The sequence below is a fragment of the Gobius niger genome (genome assembly GCF_951799975.1).
Source record: "Gobius niger genome assembly, chromosome: 4".
In the NCBI taxonomy this organism is placed as follows: Eukaryota; Metazoa; Chordata; class Actinopteri; order Gobiiformes; family Gobiidae; genus Gobius; species Gobius niger.
In genome coordinates this window covers 31,580,393-31,606,813 of record NC_136855.1, presented here as the reverse complement: position 1 = coordinate 31,606,813, position 26,421 = coordinate 31,580,393, and the positions used below count along the sequence as shown (strand labels likewise).

At 40.4% G+C, this 26,421-nt stretch overlaps 1 protein-coding gene across 1 annotated transcript in view; it reads right to left on the bottom strand.

Annotated features, from left to right (window-relative positions):
- The window catches only part of LOC306961767 (neural-cadherin), a 424,067-nt gene that overhangs the window by 252,409 nt on the left and 145,237 nt on the right, over positions 1-26,421 (bottom strand). The window contains exons 5-7 of the mRNA XM_079554643.1: positions 25,586-25,697; positions 13,512-13,761; positions 2,826-2,968 (exon numbers count right to left, since the gene is read on the bottom strand). Of these exons, the coding sequence (XP_079410769.1) occupies positions 2,826-2,968; positions 13,512-13,761; positions 25,586-25,697 (505 nt within the window). The remainder of the gene's footprint in view (positions 1-2,825; positions 2,969-13,511; positions 13,762-25,585; positions 25,698-26,421) is intronic.

Below are 26,421 nucleotides of genomic sequence, written 5' to 3'. Positions count from 1 at the left end.
CCACTATTAGTTTTTTTCTGCATCTGGTATTGGAGCTTGGCCCACAGCTCCTCCTTTGCTTTCTATATACTCTTCTTTCTTTTGGAGCAGAATTGGCTTGATGCTGGGTGGACTTGTCCTTGATCATTTTCTCTTGAGCTTTGAGACTTTTTTTCCCAGCGTCTCATTCTGAACTTGGTTTTACAGTTGTTCTCGCAACTCCTTGTTGGACATGACCTGCCTGTGTATATAATTGTCTTTCCTTTGGATCTGGGCAATAGTCTGGTCCTGCTTGGTGGACTTCTCCTTGGTCAATCTTTTTTGAGCTTTGAGGTTTTGCTCCAGTGCCTTGTTTTTGAATTCTGCTCTCACCCTGCACAGCTCCTCCTGAAGCTTCTGTAACCGTAGAATTTCGTCTGTCTCTTGTGTCTGTCTCAGGAGATAGTTCTGTAGGACCACCTGTAGACTGTGCTACCGTCTGGAAAAGGTGACATGCAGCAGCCTCTTTCATGCCCCCTGGTGTAGGGGACACACACTGCACTAACATTAGTGAGACAGACGTTAGTGTAGTCTCACTAACGTCTGAGTGAGACTACACTCAGACGTTAGTGTAGGTTAGCTGGCTTGGGTTAAGCCTTTTCGAGATCCAGAATTCCCATTGGCTCATTGCTTCAAGTACCTCATTTCATTCCTTGAGTAAAATCATATTATCTCTTGGTCAAATATCACTTCAATATAAGTGAAGTGCAAATTCTTCCTCAAAAAACATGGCAATTGAGCCCAAATTCACCACCTGTACAGGACAAAACATGGGACAATCCAGCTTTCGGGCTAATCTTCTGTTTCGCAAATGCAACAGTCATTAACGGTGCATCTGCACACTGCAAACTATTGTTCTGCAGTGCACATCAATGGAACAAAACATGCATCCATAATTTTTACTCTGAGGCCTTTGTAGAAATGTATATTAGACAACATTATTTATCTTCCTTATGTAGTGGAGTCAAGTTATAATAACATCAATTCTACTGAAGTAAAGTACTGATCCGTAAATAGCGTACAGCTGTACAGATTTGCTTCATTGCTGATCATGTCTGTGACTGGTTTGCTGCGGTGAGTGACCCCTCCTTAAAAAGAGGCACAGATGTGTAGCTACTCCAAAACCAAAGGCACCCTTATTTCTGGAAAGAACTCTGTATTGAATTATTTTATGACAGAACTGGAGCCTCTGGGGACCGTCTGCGGGTGAATATTCGGCCATTGTCTCCAAATGCAAATGAGCCTCAAACAATGTCCCTGACGAGGCAAGTGTGCCTGCCTGCCGTCAGATCTTTGATAGAGCTGTGTTTTAATCTCCACACTTTCTTCCACCGTGATAAAATGACCGGCGCTATCAGCTGACAGAGGATGTCATTGCCAGCGAACAGAGGGAATTGTGCCTTGAAGTTCACAGTAATTGAATTTGTAAAAGTCATCGTATTACCCTATAATGTGATATGCAGATTCAAAACTTGGGGCTCCAATTTACAAAGGGGAGAGAACTGCTGTGAAATTGGCACCGTTCCCCCGTCAGCCGGCCCCTCCCTCGTCCTCACCGCACGTAGAAACATCCCAATCATTAGCTCAGTCTCCCATTTCACAAGATTGCTGCAAGCGCTATACCGTTTCATCCTCATAACGTTTCCGCGGCGACAAGGCATGGCCGGGGTGTTTGGTTAGGAACAGCGCGAAAATGCTGATTTTATTGCGGATGATTATTCGACACCATGGTGTGACCAGCAAGGATGCAAAGACCCGCCATGTTGGATTGAAGATTGCAGCAACAGCTGGAATCTCCAACCTGCTCTGAACGGTAGAAAAAGTGTTTCCACAAATAGATTCAGTCGGGTCTGTACAATACCAGGGGGCGGGAAAAATCACCAGTTGTGGAAATCATTTGGGGGATAATAATCCTATTTAGCACACTTGAGTCAAAAGTTGAGTCAAGGCTTTAGGAACATGTTTGACTTGTTCATGAGAATATTAAGCACATTGTCCGATAGGGGTGAATAACTGGCAGTTGAAGTGAGCTGCAATAGCATTTTTATTTGGCCTTCTATTTAGGAAAGTCCCACCAAGATTCAGAATCTCAAACCTGCACAGGCACATGAGATGACATCCAAACTCCAAACAGCAAGGCCCCACCCAGCCCTGAAATTGAAGCCCAGAACCTTCTTGCACCATCATTCAGCCCAGCATGTAAAGCGTTAGCATCAAGTTAGCACTCTGTATCTTTATTTGGCAACAAACCGATTCAGCATTTGTTGAGGTTGCTGTGAAGCAGTCGGCAACACTGCTACAGAGGCTCTAGGGACCGTCTGTGGGTGAATATTCAGCAAATGCTTTTTTTAACTAGCCTATAAGGAGTGTGTAGAAAGTGGCCTCATATTGAATTTAAAATTTGCCTAATCTGTGAAATAAAAACATACAGACCACGTTGCTGTCCACTGCTATTCCAGACTTGGACCACTTTTAGGTGGATTATAATCCCTGTGGACCAGGCACACCTCTTATAAGTTAAAAAATGTTGTGCCGTTCATGTAAATGACGAATTAGACGTGTAAAGATTTGAGCAGATTTTGCCACAGTCATGTTGTTGTTGTTGTTGGCAGTTATGGCAATTTTATGTTTCAATGATAAAATCACTTCTTCACATCTTCAGGTGATAAAATTGGGAACTTTTTTTAATTTTTTGCAGCAAACACATCTGGCCATGTTTTTGTGACAGAAAATTTAAAAAGGCAACCTTCTTCAATTTTCCAACAATTCAGTACGGATCCACTGAGAAAGAGACCCCCCCTTCTTACCTTTTTGGCTGTCAATGACAAAGTTGCCCTCATCGTTCCCACTCGCGATCTTGTATGTGATTGCATCTCCATCTGGATCCTTGGCCAGCACTGTAGCCACGAGCGTGTTGGGCCCGGCGTCTTCTGAGACAAACGTCCGATATCTGATCAAACACAGATCAAGACAAGACATGAGCACATGAACGTTCACAGGCAGCGCCCCAGGTGAAAAGCAGACGCGTTGACTTTGATCAGCCTTTCAAAAAATCGATGCTTAAAGCGAGCACAGCACATGCAAAAGACTTGACGTGGCATAAATAATTCACAATGGGATAACGTGAATCCAGTCAGGGTTAGTTTCTTAACAGAGCACAGATAACAATTTGATTTCTCTTCGGCAATGATGAAACATGACGTTCCATTTTTTTTGAGGAGGCTTCTTTCTCCAAAAACGAAGGTTGTGTCGAGCGTCTTTTTCATGTGTCTGAAAGCTTTTGGGATGTTTTTGTGGTGTCATGTGTCTTTGTGGAGTGTAGTATATTGCTTGATGAAAAGTTAAGGGGATGCCATCTCCTTCAGATCTGACCTACTTCAAGCGATCTCAACCTGGATAGACTCAGACAAAAGCAGCGATTAGGAAGATTTATTGACATGTATATTAGTTTTGGCGATCAGACCCCGGTGGTAGACATCGATGTATGAAAGTCAGTATGGATAAACAGCTTGTAGTTAGGGATGCCTTCCCCCGGAGCCTGGACACTGGTGGTGGTATGGAAGACCCGGGAAGCTGCAGCAGGTAGAAGCCGTGGATGGAAGAGGCGGAGATGGGGTGGAGGCGGGTCGCAGCGCAGCTGGGAAGCGAACGAACCATGATTGCTGGGGCTAGAAAAGTGGGACCGAGGGCGATGATTGGCTGCTATGGAGGTGCGGCTCTTACGCTGATGGCTGAGGTGGAGGTGTGGCCCTCTCGGAAGCGATCAATGGCTGGAGGTATGTGATGCTGAAAATAGTCTCCCAGGTTGAATTAACGCCTAGGCTTCATGTGACAGAAAATAGAGGAACGTGAATAACGGTGACTCAGACTTCGCTGGACAGGGCCCATTTAACCAGCATTTCTATATCAGGTTATCTCAGAGGGAGATACCACACTTTATTCCTGCCATAAGGGTCCAGGTCCAACTGTTTGAACGACATGCTTCATCCACCAGGCTGTAATGAACCTGAACTAATATTAAAGCCACAACGCGTAAGATTTCACCCAATAAACAAAATTGAAATACAAGCATTTATTTTATGACAGATATTTTCACCATTGAAAAATACCTCAAACAAACATGTGCTTTAGCTTTGAGTGGCTCGCCTCTGCTAAAACATGACTATAACTTTAGTGGAAGTGGGTACGTTTCCAGCTCGTCTCCATGGAGATGTGGAAATATGTGTCTTCTTGTTTGCAGTTTTCTAAATATAAAATGTTCTCAATATAATATGTTCTAAATATAATATAATATGTTCTTAGCTTAAAGTGAAATAACAGTTGTTTCTCTGCTATCTCCTGTGACCTCCTTTTGACCCGAGTGACCATGAAATAAAGTTAGATTACAGTTGTCCACTTGTTGTTACAGTTGTATTTACGACATCTGTTTAAAGACATCTATTTTAGTGTCCTGGTAAAGAATGCTTTGTTGTAAACCACTCTCTGTGGTATAAAAGCTGGCTGCTTTGTTAAACCTGCAGACTCTCTGCGACTGTCTTCACTCTGTCCTCTTGTGCTAATAAAGGCTCTAAGAACTACTTTGCTTTTAGCATTTTTCTTAGCATTTTTGTTAGCCACAACATCCCCAGAGATGTCAACTAAAGTCAGTAGAATTGAGAGTTAAACATGTTAGGTCCTCATTCAGATCCATTCTTTGATTATCCACTGCAAAAATAGTATTTTCTGTGTCCAACTGGTCACTGAGAGCATGTTTTGTGTTGATAGCAACAGCATAGTCCAAAATGTTACATTGTTACACAGTGTACCTTTAATTTAAATCCACTTGCATGTTCCTTCCATAAGTTGACCAATAAAGCGGAGTGAATTGAACTGAACTGAGTAATGCACTCTTGGCGCAGCTTGTGATCGGCAGCACTCCCTGTGAAAAATCCATATAGGCGCAGGTTGTGTTTTCCCAGGCGTCACAGGTTTTTGACCCCCTTTCGCGCCCCCTTCCTTTATCGCACCTTCTGTCATAGTACCTGCAATCTAACAAGTTTCCGAGTGACAGAGTGCGAACATGGAGCAGGCTGCCGCGACTGCAGGTGGTGAAAATAAGATCTTATTCCCAGGTGATATTCCACGAAAACCAGAGTTGGAAAAGAACCATGCAAGTACAGCTGCGGGTCAAAGTATCAGATGAATTATGCTTAGACTTTGTTTAGATAACACGGTGCTTGAATAACCGTTAAGTGTAACCGATGTTCAGCCTCTTGAACAGCATCCTGGTCACATAGCTGGGAGAATTGTCTGCAGCTCATTTACAAAGTCTAACGGTGCAAACTAATTAAACAGACTACCTATTGAGTGTTAAGCATCATTTCTTCACCTTTCTTTCATTCAGTACAAACCGATTGAATGAAAAGATCAGGATCCTTCAGTGCATGCTACTCATCTGCTGTGTTGTGTTCTAGTAGTGCATGATGCATTGCTCCTCAGCAAGCATAAAGCTGTGTTTTGACCCAGTCTGAGGTGAGTTCTCAGACCGCTCTCCTCCTCTGAGTACCATGCTAAACTCCACGCCCTTTCTTCAGTGTGTGGGTCTCAAGAATAGTTTTTATTGCCATTGTTCGAAAACAGGGTCACATGGAGGTTCACAGACTTTAAAACATTGCATATTATGAATTATATTGAGCAGAGAAGGGCTAAAATAAACCATAATGCTGTCATGGGCCTATGGAATAGAATCGATATCTAACAGCTTTGGATGTTTTCAATGGCCGAGGTTGATTTTTCTTTTTTTTTACCTAATTGCCCAGCCCTACACTAAATGGACAGAATGTCACTTGTCAAACTGCTTTGTGACCATGTCTGTGAAATGCGCTATACCAAGGCCCTCCTCTCCCTTTCCCAATGTTAAGTTTTCAAATGACAAGTGGATGTGTCAAACTGGGGGAACTCAATTTCACAGTTGAAAATCCCATAATGATTGCAGACTTTTTCACAGGATTTTGATTAGGAGTGGGGTTTACAGATTGCAATGTACTAGAACTGCCAGAACCGACAAAAGCTCACTTGAAAAGGTTGGAGAGAGATAGTGTTTGTAGCTTTAAAATCAGGATCATGAAACCATCTATTTAAACTTTGAAACTTTTCTGACATTTTCATATTCCGACAGCCATGAACACAAAACTGGATATTTGAAACTAGTGTTGCTTCATTTCACAATAATTGCGACAGTCATTTTCCCCTTTTCTCAAACTGTTGTGAAAGGGAATGTGCCATAGGAAAGCACACATTTATACATCGAAGTTTACAGACTGAGTTGTTTGCATTTAAGCTCTTAGTCGTCCAGTTCACCATCATACTGTAAACGTTTCCATAATTACTAATAGGGATGCACCGATCCGATACTGGTATCAGATATCGGAGCCGATACTGGAAAAAAACGATACCGGGTATTGGCTTAAAATATCTCACACTAAACCGATACTAGTTTCGGCTCTCAATGCCTTAAAAACACAACTTTTACCACCTGAAACGAAGTGAATTCAATCGCTGAGTTAGTTTTAACCCCCGCAAATATATTTTTGATCCCCGCGCAAAATTCTGCAGTTAGCAATAGCATGCAAAAGCTAATGGGAGCATGCTAATGCTAACGAAAACTAATCAAGTCTGGGTCAGAAACTATAATAGAAATACCTAAAGTAAAATAACCACTGCTGAAGTGTTTGTATTTTAGTTTAAGAAATAACTGATCTAATATATTTGTATTGAACAGATCACTTAGTATGATATAATATAATAATGTAATAATATAATTAGCCAGCCATTATACCCAATGGTGTTTAGTTTAGAAAAGTCATCCTTGTGAAATGTTTATCCAAGATTTTATCAATAGATATAATTGATAATTGATCTGTAACGTGACAATAAAATAAGACTGTATTGATCTTTATTGATCTATGACTTTATTGATTTATTGACTTTGTTGACTCTTCTTGTTGATCTGGAGTAGAGTCTCTGAGTCTTTAAGAAAGTCTCTTGGTATCGGTAAATATCGGATATCGGCAGATACTCAAAGCCCAGTATCGGCATCAGTAGCAAAAAAGCTGGTGCATCTCTATTTAGGAACTGAACTTTATTGTTTGAGGTAATGACGATTGATGAGGAAGCGTTTAGTCCAGCTGAGGACTTTGGACACTTCTCCAAGAAAAGACAGAGAGTTTGCTATAATAATTTACAATGATTGTTTACTGTTCGGAAAAAGACAACAGATCAATGTATAATAAATCCACCTGTTATCGAAGTAACTGAAGCCCTCACATGTCCGTGCTTCTGATATTACAAGGATTAAGTGCAAATGTCCACAACTTGCAGGTGTTTCATTTATTTTAGCAAAAAGTTAATCGAAGTCAGTCGCCTTGACATTCATTTTTGATCAATATTACATTGCGAGCTTGATTCACTTCAACAAAGCAAATTCTCCAGTTTGGTCTTCATAAGCTGAAAGCCTGTTTTGAACACTTTAGGCCTAAAACGCACATATCTGAAAGGAGGACATGCTTGGAAGGCATGTCTGCACCATTGACTTTTAGTTCACCCCCTACTTCTGTGGAGAGCAAATATTGGATTTTAACTTCAGACTGTATGAAGAAAAGATCACTCTGGAGCGTGGAGCTCAAAGGAATGTTATAAAGGGGATGCCTTAGGTTTGTGAGTATTTCTTGTGTGACTTTAAGTTATATTTAAAAAAAAAAAAAAACTGTTGACAGCAGTAAAAATGCTGAATGTTTTTTGTTCAATCGTCAATGTGTCCCCAGTAAACAAAGTGAACCTTTTATTTTATGCTGTCAATTGTAATATTGTAATCATTTGATTTATTCACATTATTTCACATAAAAAAGTGAGTAGCAGGTATATTAAGGGGTGCTCATTAAGTATTAATTAAAGCCACACCGCATAGAATTTTATCCAATACATAACATTGGAATTCACACATTTATTTCATGAGAGATATTTTCATAATTGAAATGTATAATAAAACAAACATGTGTTTTTGCTGTGAGCGGCTCACCTCTCCAAAGACATGACTACAACTTTCCTGGGAGTGGGTGCGTCTCCAGCTCGTTGCCATAGAGATGTCAACTAAAGTCAGCAGAATTGAAGATTTAAAGTGGTTAGGTCCTCATCCAGATCCATTCTTTGACTACCCACTGCAGTAATAGCATGTGTTGAGCTGGTCATAGGAGTATGTTTTATACTGATGGCAACAGTATAGTCCAAAATGTTACGCAGTGTCCCTTTAAGTAATAATAAACATTAGTAATCAACCTGACTTGCCGTCCCCCCGATCGGGGAGTTAGGGTTATGTTTTTTCTTTAATTTCAGACATTAGAAGGTCTTGGCTTTCAAATTGCTAACCCTAACTCCAATCCTAAAATGGCAAATAACAGGTTAATAGTTCATTAATAATTTGTAAAGATATTAATAAGCTGCTAATTATGCTGCTCATGCATAATGACCTAACCATAATCTTAACCTTAAACCTAACCTATAACCCATAAGAAGATTACTCATGCTTATTAATACCATATAAATACTCAACGAGCGCCCCTTAATATAAAGCAACAACAAAACATGTTTTTGCATACTTTTCTGCTTTGCTTTTCATGCTTTTTTATTTTTGTTCTGAAGCTGAAAGCATCAGAAATCAGAATGCTCTTCACACTTTTTGGACAAAACAAGTAAACACTCTAAACCAAAATCTCCACAAGTCAAAATTTGTTCTTGAGAGATGAACCATCTTCAGTAAAAACAAAGGAATGGGCTTCTCTGAAATGTGAGCTTGTACTAAACTATTCTTCAGCTTTGAACCAGCCGCTGAAGATACACCCAAATTTTGCTAAGTGGGTCACTTAGAAAACGCAGCAGGCAATTGGGGTTTTGTGTTCAGCTCAACCAAGGTAAATAAAGCTGGGTTGTGTGGTTAAGACTAGACGACGAGAGTAAGCAGCCTGGGCCCATCAATGTGGGCAGTGTGTGTGACTCATTACCTGCTGACGTTCTCTCTGACTGTCTGACACGAGCACGCATCCATCTGCTCCTCTGTCACACTCTCCACCACTGATCATTTATCGTTCAAACAAGCGGCCCTTATTAGAACTCAGAAAGTCGCTTTTCACAATTTGTTTGACTGGTGGTGAGCACGGCTTGGGAAATGCATTCATTGACAGCCTGGAAATTAAAGCTGTAGCTTCAAAATCAGGTGTTCTAAAAAAAAAAGTAGTGTACACTTAGGAAGTTATTTGTACAACATGAAAATACTGCTACCACTGCAAAACAGCTTTATCTAATAAGTAAAAGCTACAAATATATGAAAAAAGGGAAAATGGAGATGTGTAACTACTTGTAGTACTTGAGCACACGGATCTACATTTTCCCCAGTTGCTTTGCTGCATCAGAGTCACTGCACTCTGCTAGCAGTGCAGTTCCCTCGGATCGATACGGAACTCAGTGGAGATGCTGCGCTGCGCTTCTTTATTATGTAGTTTTAAAGGTACAAAGGGCACATTGATCAAGCGGCTTCCACTTGTGGTCTGAGGAAGCTATCTGAAAAGATCATTAGATAATTGCTTGTATTTATCTCACCTGAGAGCCATAAAGTACTCGGGGGGCTTTGTACGCAATCCCACCGACAATTCATTGCCAAAATTAGAGGGGCTATCGGTGCACTCCGATTTATGCTGAGCACAAAGCGCCTTTGTCCCCGCTCCACAAATTAACTTTACGTCTCTTTTGCAGATGCACAGAGTGTAATTATCATGCATTCAGATGGCTCTGCTTGTAATTAGACCCATAATTACAACTTGGAGGTGGCGAACGTCGCTCGCTAAAGGTCTCGCAACTAACTAAGCAGGAAGTGCTAATTTGTAAACTATTTCATAGTCATATCTAAATTATATGGCAGCAGACAGCAGACTTCAATGAGCTTCTACTGTTATAATTTTTGGTTACTTAACCAGAGTTTTTTGAAAGTCATTGCTGTGCTGCTTAAAAGTTGCGACGCGATCTGCTCGTGAACTAAAAGCGGTGCCGTCGACCCCAACATCTCTTAATGGGATATTTCAGGATTTTTGACATAGGGCCTCATTTCCTAGTTATCCAGAGTGTTGCTGGTACCTGGAGATGTTTTTTTTATGTTTGAAGAGTTTCATGGCGCTAGGCTAATGCAAGGCGAGCGCATTTCTACGATATCAGCGAGCCTGCATTAAAAACAGTCCGACCCGCTCCACAGTGCACCTGAGGCAAATCACTTATAACTTATAATTCAGGATTTTTGACATAGGGCCTCATTTCCTGGTTATCCAGAGTGTTGCTGGTACCTGGAGATATTTTGTTTGTAATTCATGCAGTGCTTATGTTTCAATAGTTTCGAGGCGCTAGGCTAATGCAAGGCTAGCGCATTTCTACGATGTCAGCTAGCCTGCATTAAAAACAGTCTTACCATATAAATGTCTGTGTCGATAGAATAATTTTTGGAATATAACTGACCTTGCATCACATGAATGATCGCATTTTGAGGGACTATTTTCTAGCAGATCACTCCGCTGCCGCGTAGCTTATACAACCACGAAGCTGATGCTGCTCAAAAATAAGTTATTTTAAATGCAAAATAGTTAAAAGTATTCTATCGACACAGACATTTATATGGTAAGACTGTTTTTAATGCAGGCTAGCTGACATCGTAGAAATGCGCTAGCCTTGCATTAGCCTAGCGCCTCGAAACTATTGAAACATAAGCACTGCATGAATTACAAACAAAATATCTCCAGGTACCAGCAACACTCTGGATAACCAGGAAATGAGGCCCTATGTCAAAAATCCTGAATTATCCCTTTAACTTTGTAACTCCGGGCTAAGCATTTCTTAGTGAACAGGGCTCAACAGCAATGATCTGGCCAGTGCCTGTTCAACTGGCTTACCTGCAGCTGAGTGGACTGGCAGATCCTGATATCCTTTTTTAGTCTAGCTTCTCCGTCTGCGATTGTAAATTCAGCACAATTTAATACACAATTCATAAAGTAAGTTATCCCCTTTGGCATTTACACTTCTTGGCCACGTGCACTAAACCTTGGGCCTTGGACATGAATCTGAAACTGTAAAGGCACCGGGCTGAAGGATCCTTTCTGCAATCACGACTCTGCAATCAAACTCCAGCCTCTGCTCCAGTCTCATTTGGCGAAATCAATGCTGTAATCAACCGCGAGCCGTCTCAGACATACACCGACGTACTAATTACTTTTAACCTTTTGTTTTCCTCTTTTTTGTGTGTGTTTGTTTCCATTTGGCTAATCTGTAGCACAGGAATAGATGCCTCCCCCTGGCCATTACCTTATGTCAGTCGTGAAAATTAAGTGGTGAATTTAATTATTGAGTTCAGCAGGTTCATACTGATAAGCTGCAGATTTAGAGAGGTGGAGAAGTGGATGTTTGTTTGTGTATGCACTATGAAGTTAATGGCTTCAGGGACCAATTTCTGATTGAGCTGATATACAAGTAGTTTGAATATTCATTGCGGATGGCTGCTCATTAAATGGTTACATTAAATATTCTCTTTTAGAAGCATTGTTTTCGTCAACAATAACACTGAGTTGTATTTTTTTTTTTTCCTTTCCAAAAACTGAATGTATGTTTTATGCTTTTCCATTATACGGTAAATACCTGTGAGCCTCCCTAAAGAGTTTCCATAACAACGCTCACGTGCTAATGCAGTAATTGTCTTGTAATAGTGAAGAGACAGCCCACACTGTAGATGAAATATGGTCACTGTGTCACTCAACAAAGAGCACACCAGGGCTCGATGTCATGGAGAGATGAAAAAAAATAAATAATACAGTCTGGCTAATTTTCTGCCTGTCAATAACCATCAACGCTCTAGCAACACTCACAAAGGGAAGGCAATAAAACCTACTTCAGAAACAGTGTATTGTTTCGACTGAAGAAGACAGTAAAACTGGACACATACAGGCTCTCGTGCAAAACTTAAGTCATTATCACATGCCTCCAAGTGACTCTCCCAGAATCAATCCAAATCTGTCCAATTTTCTGCTACAGTAATGAGATATTTAATGACCACTCGGTCTTTGTGCCTTTGTCCATCACATCGGTGCAGCACTACAGACATTTAAGAAAGCTTGTACTTCTTGTACATTTTATACTCTCAAACTGTAACTGTTTCCTTCAGTCATAACATACAGTATGACTTTGCACTAGTGTCATAGGCCCTTTAGCATACAGAGGTGTTCATGTGCATGGGTGACTGGGACTATATTTGGAGAGCCTGCAAGATGTGGCTCAGAGTGGCAGTGTTTTGTGCAGCTGTTGTGGAGGACTGAGGGCTTATTATTCTGCTGTCGTTGACAGTAAATCAATACAGGCCATCACTGCAGCACACAGTACTATCCCATCTCCACATAAACAACACAACACATGCATATCAGATGCATGATGCATGAGTGCACTTTATAAGTGCATCACTCTGTCCATACCAACATCCCCTCTCAATTACCAGAGCACACGCTCCCGCACACACAGGCTGCCCTCCAGAGAGGCTGGTGGGTATGGCTGATTGACCCCGCTTCACCAATCTGCCCAGCTCTCTGCCAGAAAATCAACCAATTAAAAGAAGCAGGCGCCCCAGTGACACTGGGGGGAAGAGCAGTGGAATTGTGGCTATGCGGTGCAGAATTGGGAAGCAGCTGTGAAGCCTGACCTGACAAGACAGGACTGTTGTGATCCCACTCTCCAGGTCTCATTGCTCTCTGGTGTGATCGAGTACAACCAACACTGATGTGTCTTGATGTTTGCAAAGAGTACAGTATAGGTATTTGCAAATACATGAAATCATCTATAACAATGGTTCTAAAACTTTAAACAATCACCATAGAAGACTCTATATGGTCAACATTTGGGCTGACTAACCTGGGGTTAAATTAGGTGATACATTTATTGACCAAGTTTAGGACTAAACAAAGATTAAAGTATCTCTGAACAAGGACTTTAAAAAAAAAGACAAACAAAATGGTCTCTAAATTAAACACTAGATTTGCAGAGGAGCTCTCTATTACCTGCAGAAGCTGTATTTTAGAATGTACTTGTGCTGCACAGTGGCAGCCATTTCACCTTTGATGGTGCACAGTACCAGTTGAAGTAGAGCTCCATGCACCGGTCAAGTCAGAACACTATATGTTTTTGGACTTGAAATTTCCAAAAGTATGACAGATGTGCCTGACATTCCAATGGACCTAACCGACAAAGCTTGGCCTAGTTTTCTGTAAGTGTGCATGGGTGAACAGAATCAAGTCCAATCCATCGCTCTTCTTTAAAATCATTACACCTTATGTTCCATAGCATTTTGTAAAAACCCGTCTCCGCCTCCCCAACATCCATCATTTTTTACTCTTGGTCGGACACAGTCAAAATTCATTCCACTTTGACTAGCTTATACTTACATGTGCTGGGAGAACTCAGGCGCCTCATCATTCACGTTAGCCATGCGGATCCGGACCGTAGTAGTTCCTGTTCGGGGCACGTCACCTTTATCTATGGCCATCACCACAAACTCGTACAGATGGTTGAGGCGCTCGTAGTCCAGCGGCCCAGCAGGGAATATAGTCCCGTGTGGAGATATGGTGAAGTCTGGGCTCAGCGTGTAATAAGTCAGCTCTGCATTCTCCTCCGAGTCGCAGTCAGTGGCGGAAACTAGAGGGTGACACAAAAACACAAATGATACATAATTTGGAAGAACCATTGACTTTTGTTACTGAAAACCTCTGAAACACCCAGTTTTCCAAGGCTAGTTGCTCGATGCTTCGAAGTTTCTCAAATTACCTCTGAACCAGCACAATTTTGACCAACGACCAAAACAGAAAACTTAGTTACTGATTTGAGCTGTGTGAAGTATGCCAGGGCAGTGAAGACTGTCAGTTTCATTTATGTTTTTAGGCCCTGTCTCCACATACTTAGTTCACTCACAAGAACCACAACTTCAAAATAGAGTAAAATAAACTTTATTAAGCAAGCAAAAGTGACGGATGAAGGCAGATGATGTGCTGAGTGCTGTTTTGGAGCTTTAAAGGATCTATATCATGCTATTTTAGCCATTCCAAAGTTAAGTATAGGCATGTATATGATATATTGTACCTCTACCATTATGGAGCACTCATTTTTGTGATAAATATAAGTGTTTTCTGGAGGTATTTTTCAAACCCGGAAGACAAAACGCTTCGATTCAGTTAACTCCGCCCCCTCTCTCCGCACATACTTTACCGTAATATAAATAAACAGCAATAAGTGAAGTTACTTCACGATGCAGTTATACGGAGTTGACATCTGCAAGACAGCTTGATAAGCTAATATGCTAACACACAAGCTAACACGAGCTTGGATTGACTCACCACTCTGGTCCATCGCTGTTTTATTATGGGACTTGTGTTGGTTATAAAAGTTAATCCACTTTGGTTCTGGCGAAGGTTCACCAAACATCCATCAGAGACAGTCACAGAAAAACACCATTTTGGTGATAGTCGCTGAATCCCAGAGAAAAGAAAAAACTTCGATTGGCCTCTTCTTGAAAAAAGTTGAACAAACTCCCGTCCTCGTAGCCAAACGCGCTTCTTTTTCTCCGTCACATTATCGTTAGGTAAGAATAAAGAACAGGTGTGTCCAGTTATAACGAGCTCCATCTTCAGCTGCAGCGCAAACATGAAGTCTGTTCAGACGCTCAGGCCATGTGTTTGTTTTGGCCACAGCTGACCTGGAAGCATCTCGGGCACATCCTTTTTTTTTTTTTTTTTTTTTTTTTTTTCCTCTTTCATCTCTCTTACGACAGAAAAAACGAAAAAGTTGTTTTACAAATTAAAATCAGGCTGTAAGACATTGCTTTACAGACGTCGAGCACTTCCATTCCGCTGTTACGACACAACTGAACAGGTCAGTCGTTCACCAGGAGATGGGGGAACAGCTGCTCAGAGAGCAGGATTCAGAAGGATTGCGGAGAGCTGCGTGAATGAAGTCGCAAACCACTCTAGGGGTGTTTTTGATAAGGAAATAGCATAACAACATGGCTAAAAGCTCTAAAAAGTCGATTTTGCATGATATAGGACCTTTAAAGAAGTTGATGAGCTCTCGGACTCATCCCCCCACTCTAAACGATACAAAGAATGAAAAGTAGTGAACTATGGGTGAAAGGAAAGGGCACATAAATGGGAATGCCAAGGAGAGGGGCAGGGAGGTATTTATAGATGGGTTTCCGTTTCTCGATCCACAGCAGCGGTAGCTATGTTGTGACATTCGACAATGTTTATGCCCGACTCGCATGCACATTTAATGAATAATTGTGTCTACTACGGGCATTCTGTAGTTGCTAATGGGGTTTTTTCACTCACAATGAGCCATGTGATGGGTAGGCTAACATAATCATCGGGATGTACACATGCACGGTAATCATAACAGTAGAAGACGTAGGCCCTATCGTGCACTTAAACTTGTGCATCGAACCAAACAAACAGCTGTCATGTGAGCGGTTAAACAATGACAAAGGGCTGTATTCATTTATAGTAACTTGTATCAGTGCCAATCTGTGCTGCGTTTACCTCCTGATGAACGAAGAGAGTAGCAGCGGCCAACTCGCGCTCTTCCCCGGCCACCTCGCTCTCGCTGGGTCTCACTTTACGGGGACGGCCTGTGCTTCCTCCGTGATTTGTCCGAGTCTGTACCCTGGTTTCGTTTGGCAGCAGCATGAAATAATACAAGTCTACAAGCTCATTGTAGACTTGCTTTATTTCATGCTACCAGCTAGCCCCGTTGTCAAATCTGTTTGATGCCACTTTTTCTCATTTATCTGTCAGATAAAAGCTGACAGACAAAACCAGGCAAAACCAGGGTGCATCAGCCAAGACATGAGACTCAGACACAGATACAGAGCGGAATGAGCACAGGCTGCCCCGTAAAGTCAGACCCGACACCCGGGACGAGCGGTAGGTGGCCATAGTTTAAATCTCTCGTACAAATGTTTTTCTGTTTCCATTCCTTAGTGATGACTTACTTTTGGGATATTGAGACGTTTTTTTTTCGTCGTGTCGGGACCAGCCCCACACAACACAGGTGTGAGCACTGTTTCTTCACGATATTATCAATGATACAAACAATTAGACCCGTGACACACAAGATGGCGCCATATGGAACTATGCGGGAGTGTGACGTCAATGGAAATCTGACAGAGCTAGCGAAAAGATGAGAGATGTGTGGTCCTGCTCCTTGACTTAACAAAACATTATTATCTTCATATATTTTTCTTAGCTCACAAATGTGTTGGGGCCATATTTTTATGGTCTCTATTCAGGGTGGAAATTTGTATAGACACTGTGAATTGTACGTGGGGGATGTATCATGAGTGGCTAAACATATGCCAAAAAACTGTAAGCTCATATGTGCATTTTGCTACCTGAAATAACGGTATCTGTCAGTTCTTTATAGCAAAAAACGTATCTAAAATCAATCCAACGTACCAGACTGGTGGATAATAGGTATAGCAAAACATGAACTTGTCCTTGTCAGCAAAAGGAAGATTTCTGCATAGCTATACCCTCTCTCTAGCCTTGATGTGACACGGGACTACCATCCTAGTGTCATTTTACAGATTCACTTTCAAAGTCACAAGGGAAACAACTTATTTGAAGAGGATGAACTGAAAACGGATTGTCATTTTTTTCCTTTTTTTTCTAAGCATTTCTCTTCCTACTACATTGGGAATCCATTGCACCGGGGCAGGCTGAAGCTCAAATTGATTGCCTTGCTAAAACCGAAGAGAACTCCGGGGATTTGAATAAGCATATTTTCTGCTAACAAGAATATTTCAACTTCAAACTCTCTCAATTCTCCGATCCACCTGACTCTGAAGTGTTGGCGTAAGCTCAGAAACAAATATAGATTGATGGAAGTTTATAAGCTCTCCAATAATTGCTTTCATACAGATTTGGATCTATCACATTTGCAACCGGTGTCTTGCTTCACTAAGTCCAAACCATGATGTACTGCAGGCAAAATCCATTTCTGTTGTGCATATTTTCAACAAAAAGAAAAATAAATAACCGTTCTGTTTGACTTTAACTGCAATAGGAGATTGACAAAAGTTATTCCTTGTACAGAATGCTAAAGGGTGAAAAGGGGTAAAGAGTAGGAGCAAACATCCATCCAATTGTTGGAGTCACTCAGGACTCAAATTAACAATGCTGAGGCTTGTCCAAGGGTGCACATGTGCAGCAACCTAACCCACTGAGTTATTGAGGCACATGTGACTTTTTCCCCCCTAATAAGCCTGTGATTTTCCTTCAATGGAGTGTGAATTCACTTCCTGTCCCATTATAAGCCTATGGATATTCATCAAGTCTCTAGCAAGTAAATGTTAAGTTTACGCGGTGGACAGCAAGTTTCATTTGGATGACCACTGAGAAGAAACTCAAAGCTTTCTGCAGGATGTGAAAACTCCAATGAAGAACATGTCTGTGTTTAAAAGGGTAGGTTTTGGTGGGGGTTTGTCTCTCGAAGCTAATGGCTAACGGCTTATAGACAAGTAGACATGGCCTAGCCGGGGAACAAAACCTCTCATGGGAATTATAACGTTTCCCACACATTTATCACATACCAATAAAGTCAAGCCAAAATGGATGTTTTTCCCTCAGCAGATTAGTCAGTAGAAGCAAAAAATGGCGCTTGTTGCTCACGTTAGCATATGTAGCATCAAACTAACATGGCTTCCTGGTTAGCATTGTCATTTTTAAGTAGATGTGGGCAATTGAACCTCTTTACTCCTCTCCATGTCTGTGTATAATTTTTTAGTATAAAAAATATTTTATCCATCATATTCCCCCTCTGGCTGCTTCGAACATGACCATATATGGCCAGTTCCAAAGATGCTGTCTGTATCTGTTCATACCCACTATAGGTACATGGCAACAGATGTGAAATGTTTTAGATTGTCTTATGACACAGCTATACACATTTTCAATTCCAAATGAAGTAAATAAAACAAAAGTGTAAAATGAGCTTTATTTGAAGCATTATTTGATTATTTCAGCAAAAAACAAATGTAGTACCCTTAGAGTGGACCAGAACGAGAAGCACTAACTTCTGCTAAGTATGTCCAAGAGAAAGATTGGATTAATTTGCCAAGATTTCAGAAAAGACAAACAACCTGTGGTTTATTGCTCAACCATACGCAACCACATTGAAAGACACAATAAAATACAATAAAATAAAAACATAAAATATAAAATAGAGCTCTTTCCCCCTAAAAAAAATATGTTACGCTCAGTTTGTTTTGGTTCTAATTTCTGGTTGTAATGTTGCAATCCAGGTCGTGTTGTGAAAAATGTTTCAGTCTTATCTCGATCCCATGAATAGGGTCCAATCTCGGTTCTTCTGCAGCGGGATGTGTCTGACTGGCCACACCATCACACTCGCCTGCAGGGATCGCGGGCTGGGCTTGCCATCACTTTTAAGGCTCACTATCAAACCAGTCTACACAAAGTGCGGAAAGTAAATTAACTCCAGTTCTCTTTCCTAGGAAACCTCTTGCAATGTTCTTACATAAAGTTAGTTTCAATTCTTTACACAATTGCTAAGGACAACTGCATAAAAAACAAATTTCTCTGGATTTTAGCCTAGTCAGCCGACAAAAAATTACCACATTTTAGCACTAACACATTAACAATGATGAAATTACATTTTAACACATCAAAGATCAGCCTAGATTATTTATAGACCTAACCTGGGTCTGATGTTCAGAATGAGCTGGTCACTGGGACAAATCAAAACACTCAGCTTTGCCCATTCACACTTTTTTCAGTTTTCAAAATAATATATTTAAAAAAAAAATTCATTAAATTTTTTGTATTTACACATTCTTAATAGCCTTAATCACCCAGACGTGCAAAAACAATGTTGAATGTGGAAAACCTGCTTGAGTTCACTGTAATAATGGAGGGATACAATATTACATGTGATATTCCCAGTGTTTTAATGTGTTTAATGGCATTAAAGTAAAGGGTAGGTGACTCATCACCCAAAGCTTCAGAGGGTACATGGCTCCAAAAAGTTTGAAATAGACAATATTAGACTGTGCTTTCAATCTACACTTGGAAATCCCTTGATGATCTCTTATTATGCACACTGTACGGTCACTGTATTAACCAGATTATAGTGGCAGCTGCTGATGGCCATTGATTGCATAGTTAGATTAGTCAATAAGGTCACATTGGGCTAAAATGTAATTATTGACTAACTCAATTGAGCGTCCTCGTTTGACTTTGAGCAAATCTGCGTTCTCAGAAATATTATGTCTACTGTCCTGCACTGAGGTTGTGACATACCATGCAAATGAAAGACGTCAAGCAGTTTGACATTTAAGCTCTGGAACCTGACTTTGTGAAAGCTCGATACAACTTCAAGTCCTTTCTCCAAGTTTGACCAATGGGTACTGAAGGATGGGTTAGGTTTCCGTTTCCTTGTTTTCATTGACCGTTTAACGAAGGAATGCATTATGGTTTACCTGGTTGAGAAAGCATTAGAATGATAAATGACCTCTCACCCACTGACACTGGTAAGAAATGAACTACAGCGGTGCCTGGCCTGAACCTGCTCCAATCTCACTCCGGGCCAAACACATGTCACATATGAGTCAATATTTAATTTACTAAGTACAGATTTGTACTCTGTTTGACCACCCACTAAGTCCTCGTGTAATCTTGCATCAGCATTGTTGTGTTGGCACAGATCGCTGTGGTCGGGGAGCTGCTTATTGGCCCTTTTGTGACGTTTTTGAAGACTTTATTGTCGCCATAGGGAAATGTGTCCTCTGCATTTGACCCATCCTTCAACAGTTGATTCATGGCCACTTGGGGTATGTTACAAAATTGTAGATGGGTACCCAAAACGGTCATCCATATATTTCAATAGCTCGTGTTCAATGGCGCATGTCACAGATGTTGTTGTTATTTTCTTGACTTAAAGGGACCAGATGCAAGTTGGTCATTTTCTACTCACAACTGCCACCTCAGGTCTTATGCGTAACTGCAGCTTCTATATTAAGCTCGTGCATGACGGCACTTCGGACCCGAATTAACAACTTTTTGAGTGACAGTGCAGGATTTTAGAGGCAGTTGTGGAGAATAGGCCTGGGCTCATTCTTCACATGAGGACCTTACAAGAACATGTAGGGGGAGGAAAATACATAATTTGAACAGTTTTAAACTCTGTATAGTCTTTTAAAGATTTCAAAGAGAGAAAATGCTGTGATATCCCTATCATTCGTTGCAAAATCCCACCTTTTTGAAAATTGTCCTGTCAGAAGAGCACAGACAGCGTGATTTCCTATTAAGCTCTCTGGAGGACATCTTTCTTGGCGGAACCGCAGTACTGCTAATCAAAAAAGCTACAAGTCAAAATGGATGGCGCAGTAACAACATTTTTTATAATACAGTACATCCACCCTGAAGACCATCTTCACATAGTGCGGGAATGGAACCAGGGACCTTCTTGGCGAGAGAGCCACAGATTTCTGGAATTTAATTTTGCGGAAAAGGGAGATGGAATTCGTCTCAGACCTCGATGGGAAGTGAGATAATTGGTCTGCACGCTACGCTGAGTTATTTTCAAACTTCTAGGGGGGAAATCCCGCGCATTAATGAACTGATAGGGACATTATTAACACATGAATTAGCAAAACCAGAATTGGATCTCTGTTTGTTACCCCTCATTAGACACTACTGTCAGTGTGTTAAATTACCGGGCAGAACAGGTTTACTTTGGGAAAATTTGGCATGTGCAAAGCTATATGCCTTGATTGAAATGGTACAGTAGTGATATTCTGCTCACCAGCAAAACAAAGCACCTTTTCCACACAATGATACGGTTCTGAAAACTGAACAGATGTTCTTGAAGTTTTACTACCGAACACCACCTCATAAAATAATTGGCTTACAAAGTGCCATCAAAACTTCACCATATTAAATCCAACAGAAATCCAGTTTGAACTATTTCTAAAACAAGCTCATTAACTTATGCTGTTGCACAGTAATGTTGTTCTCTATTATTCTACTACTGACTTAAACTTAGGCAGTCTATTTCAATGTTGTGTTTTTCTCCAAGCAATTAACTAGTCTACAAAATTAAACCAAATTGCACCAAATTTAATTTATAAATACCAGCACTGCAAGGCCATTGTACATTTCTTTCATCATCAAAAGACATACCTGTAGTTATAATTTGTTTCATTCATACCTTTTTAAATGAAAAGGTACAGTTAATTTTTTTAAAGATGTAACAATTGCAATCCGGATATACGGGTGCACTTTCATGCCCTTCTTACCTGATTCTCATTTTAATCAATTCAGTATTCAAATTGCCATCTTTAACCTCTTAACCCCCACCTGAACCGGCCACATTTTCTCCATTTGGGCTTTAGCCAAATCTAAAAGCTCTGTGAAACTAGAATGAAAATGAAACAAAAGAGCAATGGAAACGTGACAAAGAACAATGAAAAGGTGACCAAAAATGTGTAAAAAAAAAATCACAAAAAGCCACAAAAGAGCAACAGGAAAGTAGCAAAAACCTATGAAAAAAGTGACAAAAAAAACGTCAGAAATGTAACAAAATAGCCACAAAAGAGTAACAGACACAAAGCAATGAAAACAATGTCAAAAAAGCATAAAAAGAAATGAGACAAAAATGAATAAAAATGCAACAAAAGAGCGATGGAAACTGAAAATTGAGATGAGTTTTGTTGGTCTTAGCTTTCAAATGAGGCATTACTCTGGCCTATAGGCTGTAACCTTTTAGATTTGGAAAATGCAGTCGGTTAAGAGGCTAAACATAAACAATAAGCTATAACCACATGTTACTAAAATTAACCTTGCTGCTTTATTCCTTGCAAAAAAAACAATGGTCGTGGTTACACAAGCACATAAAGGGACATTGACCGAGCAAGTTCTGCAAATGCCACTAAAAAGCAAATGCAAGCACAATGTATTAAAAAAATCTTGTTAAGCACAATATATACAGGAGCTATACTTTATGTAACACTAAAGCAACAAGTCGTTACAGAAACTTTTTATTTGTAGAGAAGTTTTTTGTAGACGTATAATTCTTTTGATGTGGTGTTTCTGAAGTCGCTAACAACGGCAAGGATGAACACATGTACTAAATTGAGCTCCGAGGTGCCGCGAGCGCAGCGGGATGAGACTTCGCTTCCCCTCGTGGCATGACACCTGTCGAGGGCGACCTGCTGTGACTCCTACAGCCTCACGCATTCATTTTGTGCTGCCTGCTTCTACGGCTGTCTCCTCAACAAACCAGCTCCACAGAAGATGGTAAATCAGTACCCAGGCAAGATGAAAGGCGTCAAGAAACAACCTCAGCCTACACTGTTAAGGTGTTCATGTGTTTACATTTAATGAGCTGCTGTGGATACATTTAAAATTGTGTATGAACTTATCAGATAACAAAGCGGAAACTGTCATGAGCCTTTCCCACGACTCTGTCAAACTAGACAGAAGTTTTGGAGCTAAAGTAGCCTTTAACTTATAAAGAAGCAGCCATTCGTCGCAGTGTGACGCTCTCTCTTCAGGTTAGTAACAAGCTGTTTTTGCCCTGCTTCTCATGCTGCTGCATATTTTTCGTCAAATAGCTCCATGCTACAGCATATGCTATTTATCCGGCACAATGAGAAAATAATAGATCGTAATGATAGCATAGGATTAGTCTATTAACCAAAAAGGTTTCGGTGAGATTGAATAATGCAATTGAAAAATAAAATCGGAAAGCCTTTTAACCTGAACCACTCGTACCCAAAGTTTTCTCATCGAGGTATCCAAACCTTCAGAAGAATCTTGGTTGTTCCACTAGACATCAATTTAATTCAACAGATTTAACAGAGTTGGGCAACATAGACGGGGCCTTTGAAACTTAGTGCTTTGAGTGCACCATGAGCCAGGTAAAAAAATGGATGAAAGTGTCAAAGCTTTTACTGGAGGAATTTCTGTGTCAGTGTGAATGCAGCACTCTCCCTGACACTGTGTTGTATTGATCTGCTGGAGTGTGCACACTTTCTGTGAAAATGACATTCCTTAAATGTAATATGATTCAATTTATATTTTGATGCCATGGCAAAACATTTTATTCATTTTTTTAGGTTCCCCTGTTTTATTCCAGAAGTTTGCGTGGGCGTTAACATAGGACTGAAGAAGTCAAGATAAAATAAGTTTCTACACGAAAACAAAGCAGATTTTAGGCGGCGCAGAGAAACGGTGCAGTGTTGACATGTTGGTGCAAGTGAACATTGGATATTTTTACACAAATCAATCTACTAAACATCAGATTTTTGATTTATTGTGTTATTATTCATGCATTTAGTGAAATCTAGCTGTTGTTAGCAGGGTTTGGGCCTTTAGGTTAATTGGTCTTTTTGGTTTTAACTGTTTAAGTTTGTTCTTTTCGTAAGACAGAAAACTCTGTACGTGTTTAGTGTTTATGGGAGGTGTGGTGTTAAATGCAGATAACAAATTCAGGACAGTAGCATTGAAAAGAAAGTGTGCATTATGTAAGAAATTGAGAGCAGTTCATGCCTATTATGTAAAGAAGAAAGTTTGTCTTTACTTAAAAAAAAAGGTAATGTACATACTAAGCACTACCTAACTAACCTGTAACACTCCACACAACAAACACACTTCCAACACGCCTTATCAGCATCAATGTATATTACTGGGGAAGTTTCTCAAATCATCTCTCAGCCCATGTGCAAAAAATGGTGTCATAGAGCAACAATAGGTGACAATTAACAACTCCATAGTGCCAAAGTGCTTAAAAAAAATATGATAATTAGTCTTAAGGGTCCTAATGTGAGAAAATCAGGAACTAGACCTCAAACTTCTCAAACTGCTAATAAGGCAATTCTTTTTGATATTCTACAAAGATTTGAAGTTCATTTCTAATTCGACATTTGAGATGTTTTACACTACTAACTAGCATTAGCTTAGTTGTATTGGCATGAATATAAACTTTTGAAAGTGAGCAAGCGAGCTGGAACACAAAGCCCAGAAAAACAATTGTTTAAAGCACAGGAACATATCACATGACCATATATTTATAGAATACCACCAGCAATTTGCATCTATACAACACTGGCCAACATCATAAAGAGTAGTGGACCCAAAATAAAACCTTGGGGCACTCCCTCGATCACTGAGTCACAATCAGAACAGGGGTTGAAAGATATACACTGACATCAATTAGGAGCATTTTGTTTTTGGTGGTATGCTTAGGCTTCCATGCGCTGTGTTTTGAGCTGTCAACATACCCTTAATCACCTGCATGTTTAAATGTGATAATGTTACAGGTACAATTCAGAAGTGCAGAAACACCTCTACGATCAAAAACACAGTATGAATCCATCCCAAATTTAACCACCTGCAAATTGGGCAATTATTCTAATCCTCTACAAGGGTTTGAAGTTGCTAGCTACATTTGACATTCAGAGGAGACAGTTTGTTGAACTGTTAAGGGGGGGTGCTATTTTTAGAGGAACCATTTTTTGCGGTACGGAAATTGCATCACTGCTTTCATTTGCATGGAATTATTTTCACTGTTTAAAAAAAAAAGAAATTCTGACAGATGCTTGAGATAAAGGCGTATCCAAAACAATTGCTATGATCATTCCCTTGCATTAGAGGAGAGTGGAAGGGGGTGAAATTGAGAGTCTGAACCAAGAGTGTGGCAGAGAGAAGTAATGCTGATTTCACAGGTAGATGCAAAACCTCGCCAAGATGTTCACACTAGAGTTTTGCATTTTTATGGGAATCTAGTTTCGCTTCGTATCGCAAGCTTTGTAAACCTATAACGGTTCAAGCACAGATAGAGATTTTATTTTGTACATTGTAAGGTTTCTAATGGGGCAGGGCAAATCAAGTGTTAGTAGTGTTGAAGAGTAGACTGTGGTTTTCAACAAAGGTCGATCTCTATTAGTCTCCCATATGTTAAGACTCCCTCACATTATTTAAAGATAGCTTAGGACATAGGTAAATGTTAGTCACTACAAAGGACTAACATTAATTTGCCTTTTAAGCTAGGTAGACTACACACTATACGATTCTGGCTGCCTGGGACAATGAGCTGCTACGAATATCAAGCAAAGTCTGATCTTTTTGAGCGCTGGTTGCAGAGTGAGCCAGCCATGATCTCAGTCAAGTGGGTCACCAACAAAAGTCAAGACTGACGCACGGCAAGAGACAAAAGCAGTCACAAGGCATGATCGGACTGCATTTTAATTTTCCCGCCATCTTCAGCGAAAATAAACACCACACCCAAGCCGAACTAGCCTCATGCCTATGATTTAATCTTTGAGCCAAGACCCAGTGGAGACATGTGCTGCTTTACCTTGTTTCTCTCTACAGGCACGTCTCACTCTTTGAAGCACTCACTCACAGTCCTTGCAGCTGAGTGGGTTTTACTAAATGCAGTTGGGAGATCTCACCTTGTAACAGAGAGGTAGCTGTGGTGACTGTTTCGGGGACTCCGTCTTTGCTGTAAATGGACTGAAGGAACTCTGGGACACAGTCGTTCTCATCCGCAATCACCACCCGCACCTAGGGGACAAAACAACAGGTGCGTGAGATCAAGAAAACCAACGGGGTGAGAATGACATATACACTTATGGGTTGCAGGTGCAGCATCCCAGCATGTTCACCATTTTAAGGACGTTTGACCATTCACAATATGAAGTTGTTTGTTTTGCATTGCTGTGTTTTAAGAATAAGCAATCTTTCCTGGATTCATTTTGTGTGAAATATCTTGTGAAAAGGGAGAAATGTTGAACCTTTATATCTTTATCCAATCATACCACGACATATGCAACATAGATTAATATTTGTGCCTAACATCTGTGGTTTCCAAAATGTAGCAAAACTGTTGTACTAGCATTAGGGATTAATTATGTGTACCAATTAGTTGTGAGGAAAAAAAAGAATAAAATATTTCCACAGCAAATGAAGATACCAACTTTGATCATATATATTTTTCAATTAAATCATTAATGGACTGGAATTTGACTGTTGAATGAACATGTTGATCAAAATTACACTGTAATACACTTTCAAAGCTGTGGCGCTTACATAAGCTATGGCTTTTAATAAGATTAATTCAATTCTCAGGTCAAAACTATTTTCCTTACTGACCTAATTTCTCCTTTGCTGATTATCTGTGGGCGGCCAATAGAGAGTACATTACTGCCAGACTAACACAACCTTGTTATGCAGCTGACAGTCATTCACAAATACCCAACGACTGCCGATATCTAGTAATGCAAAATTG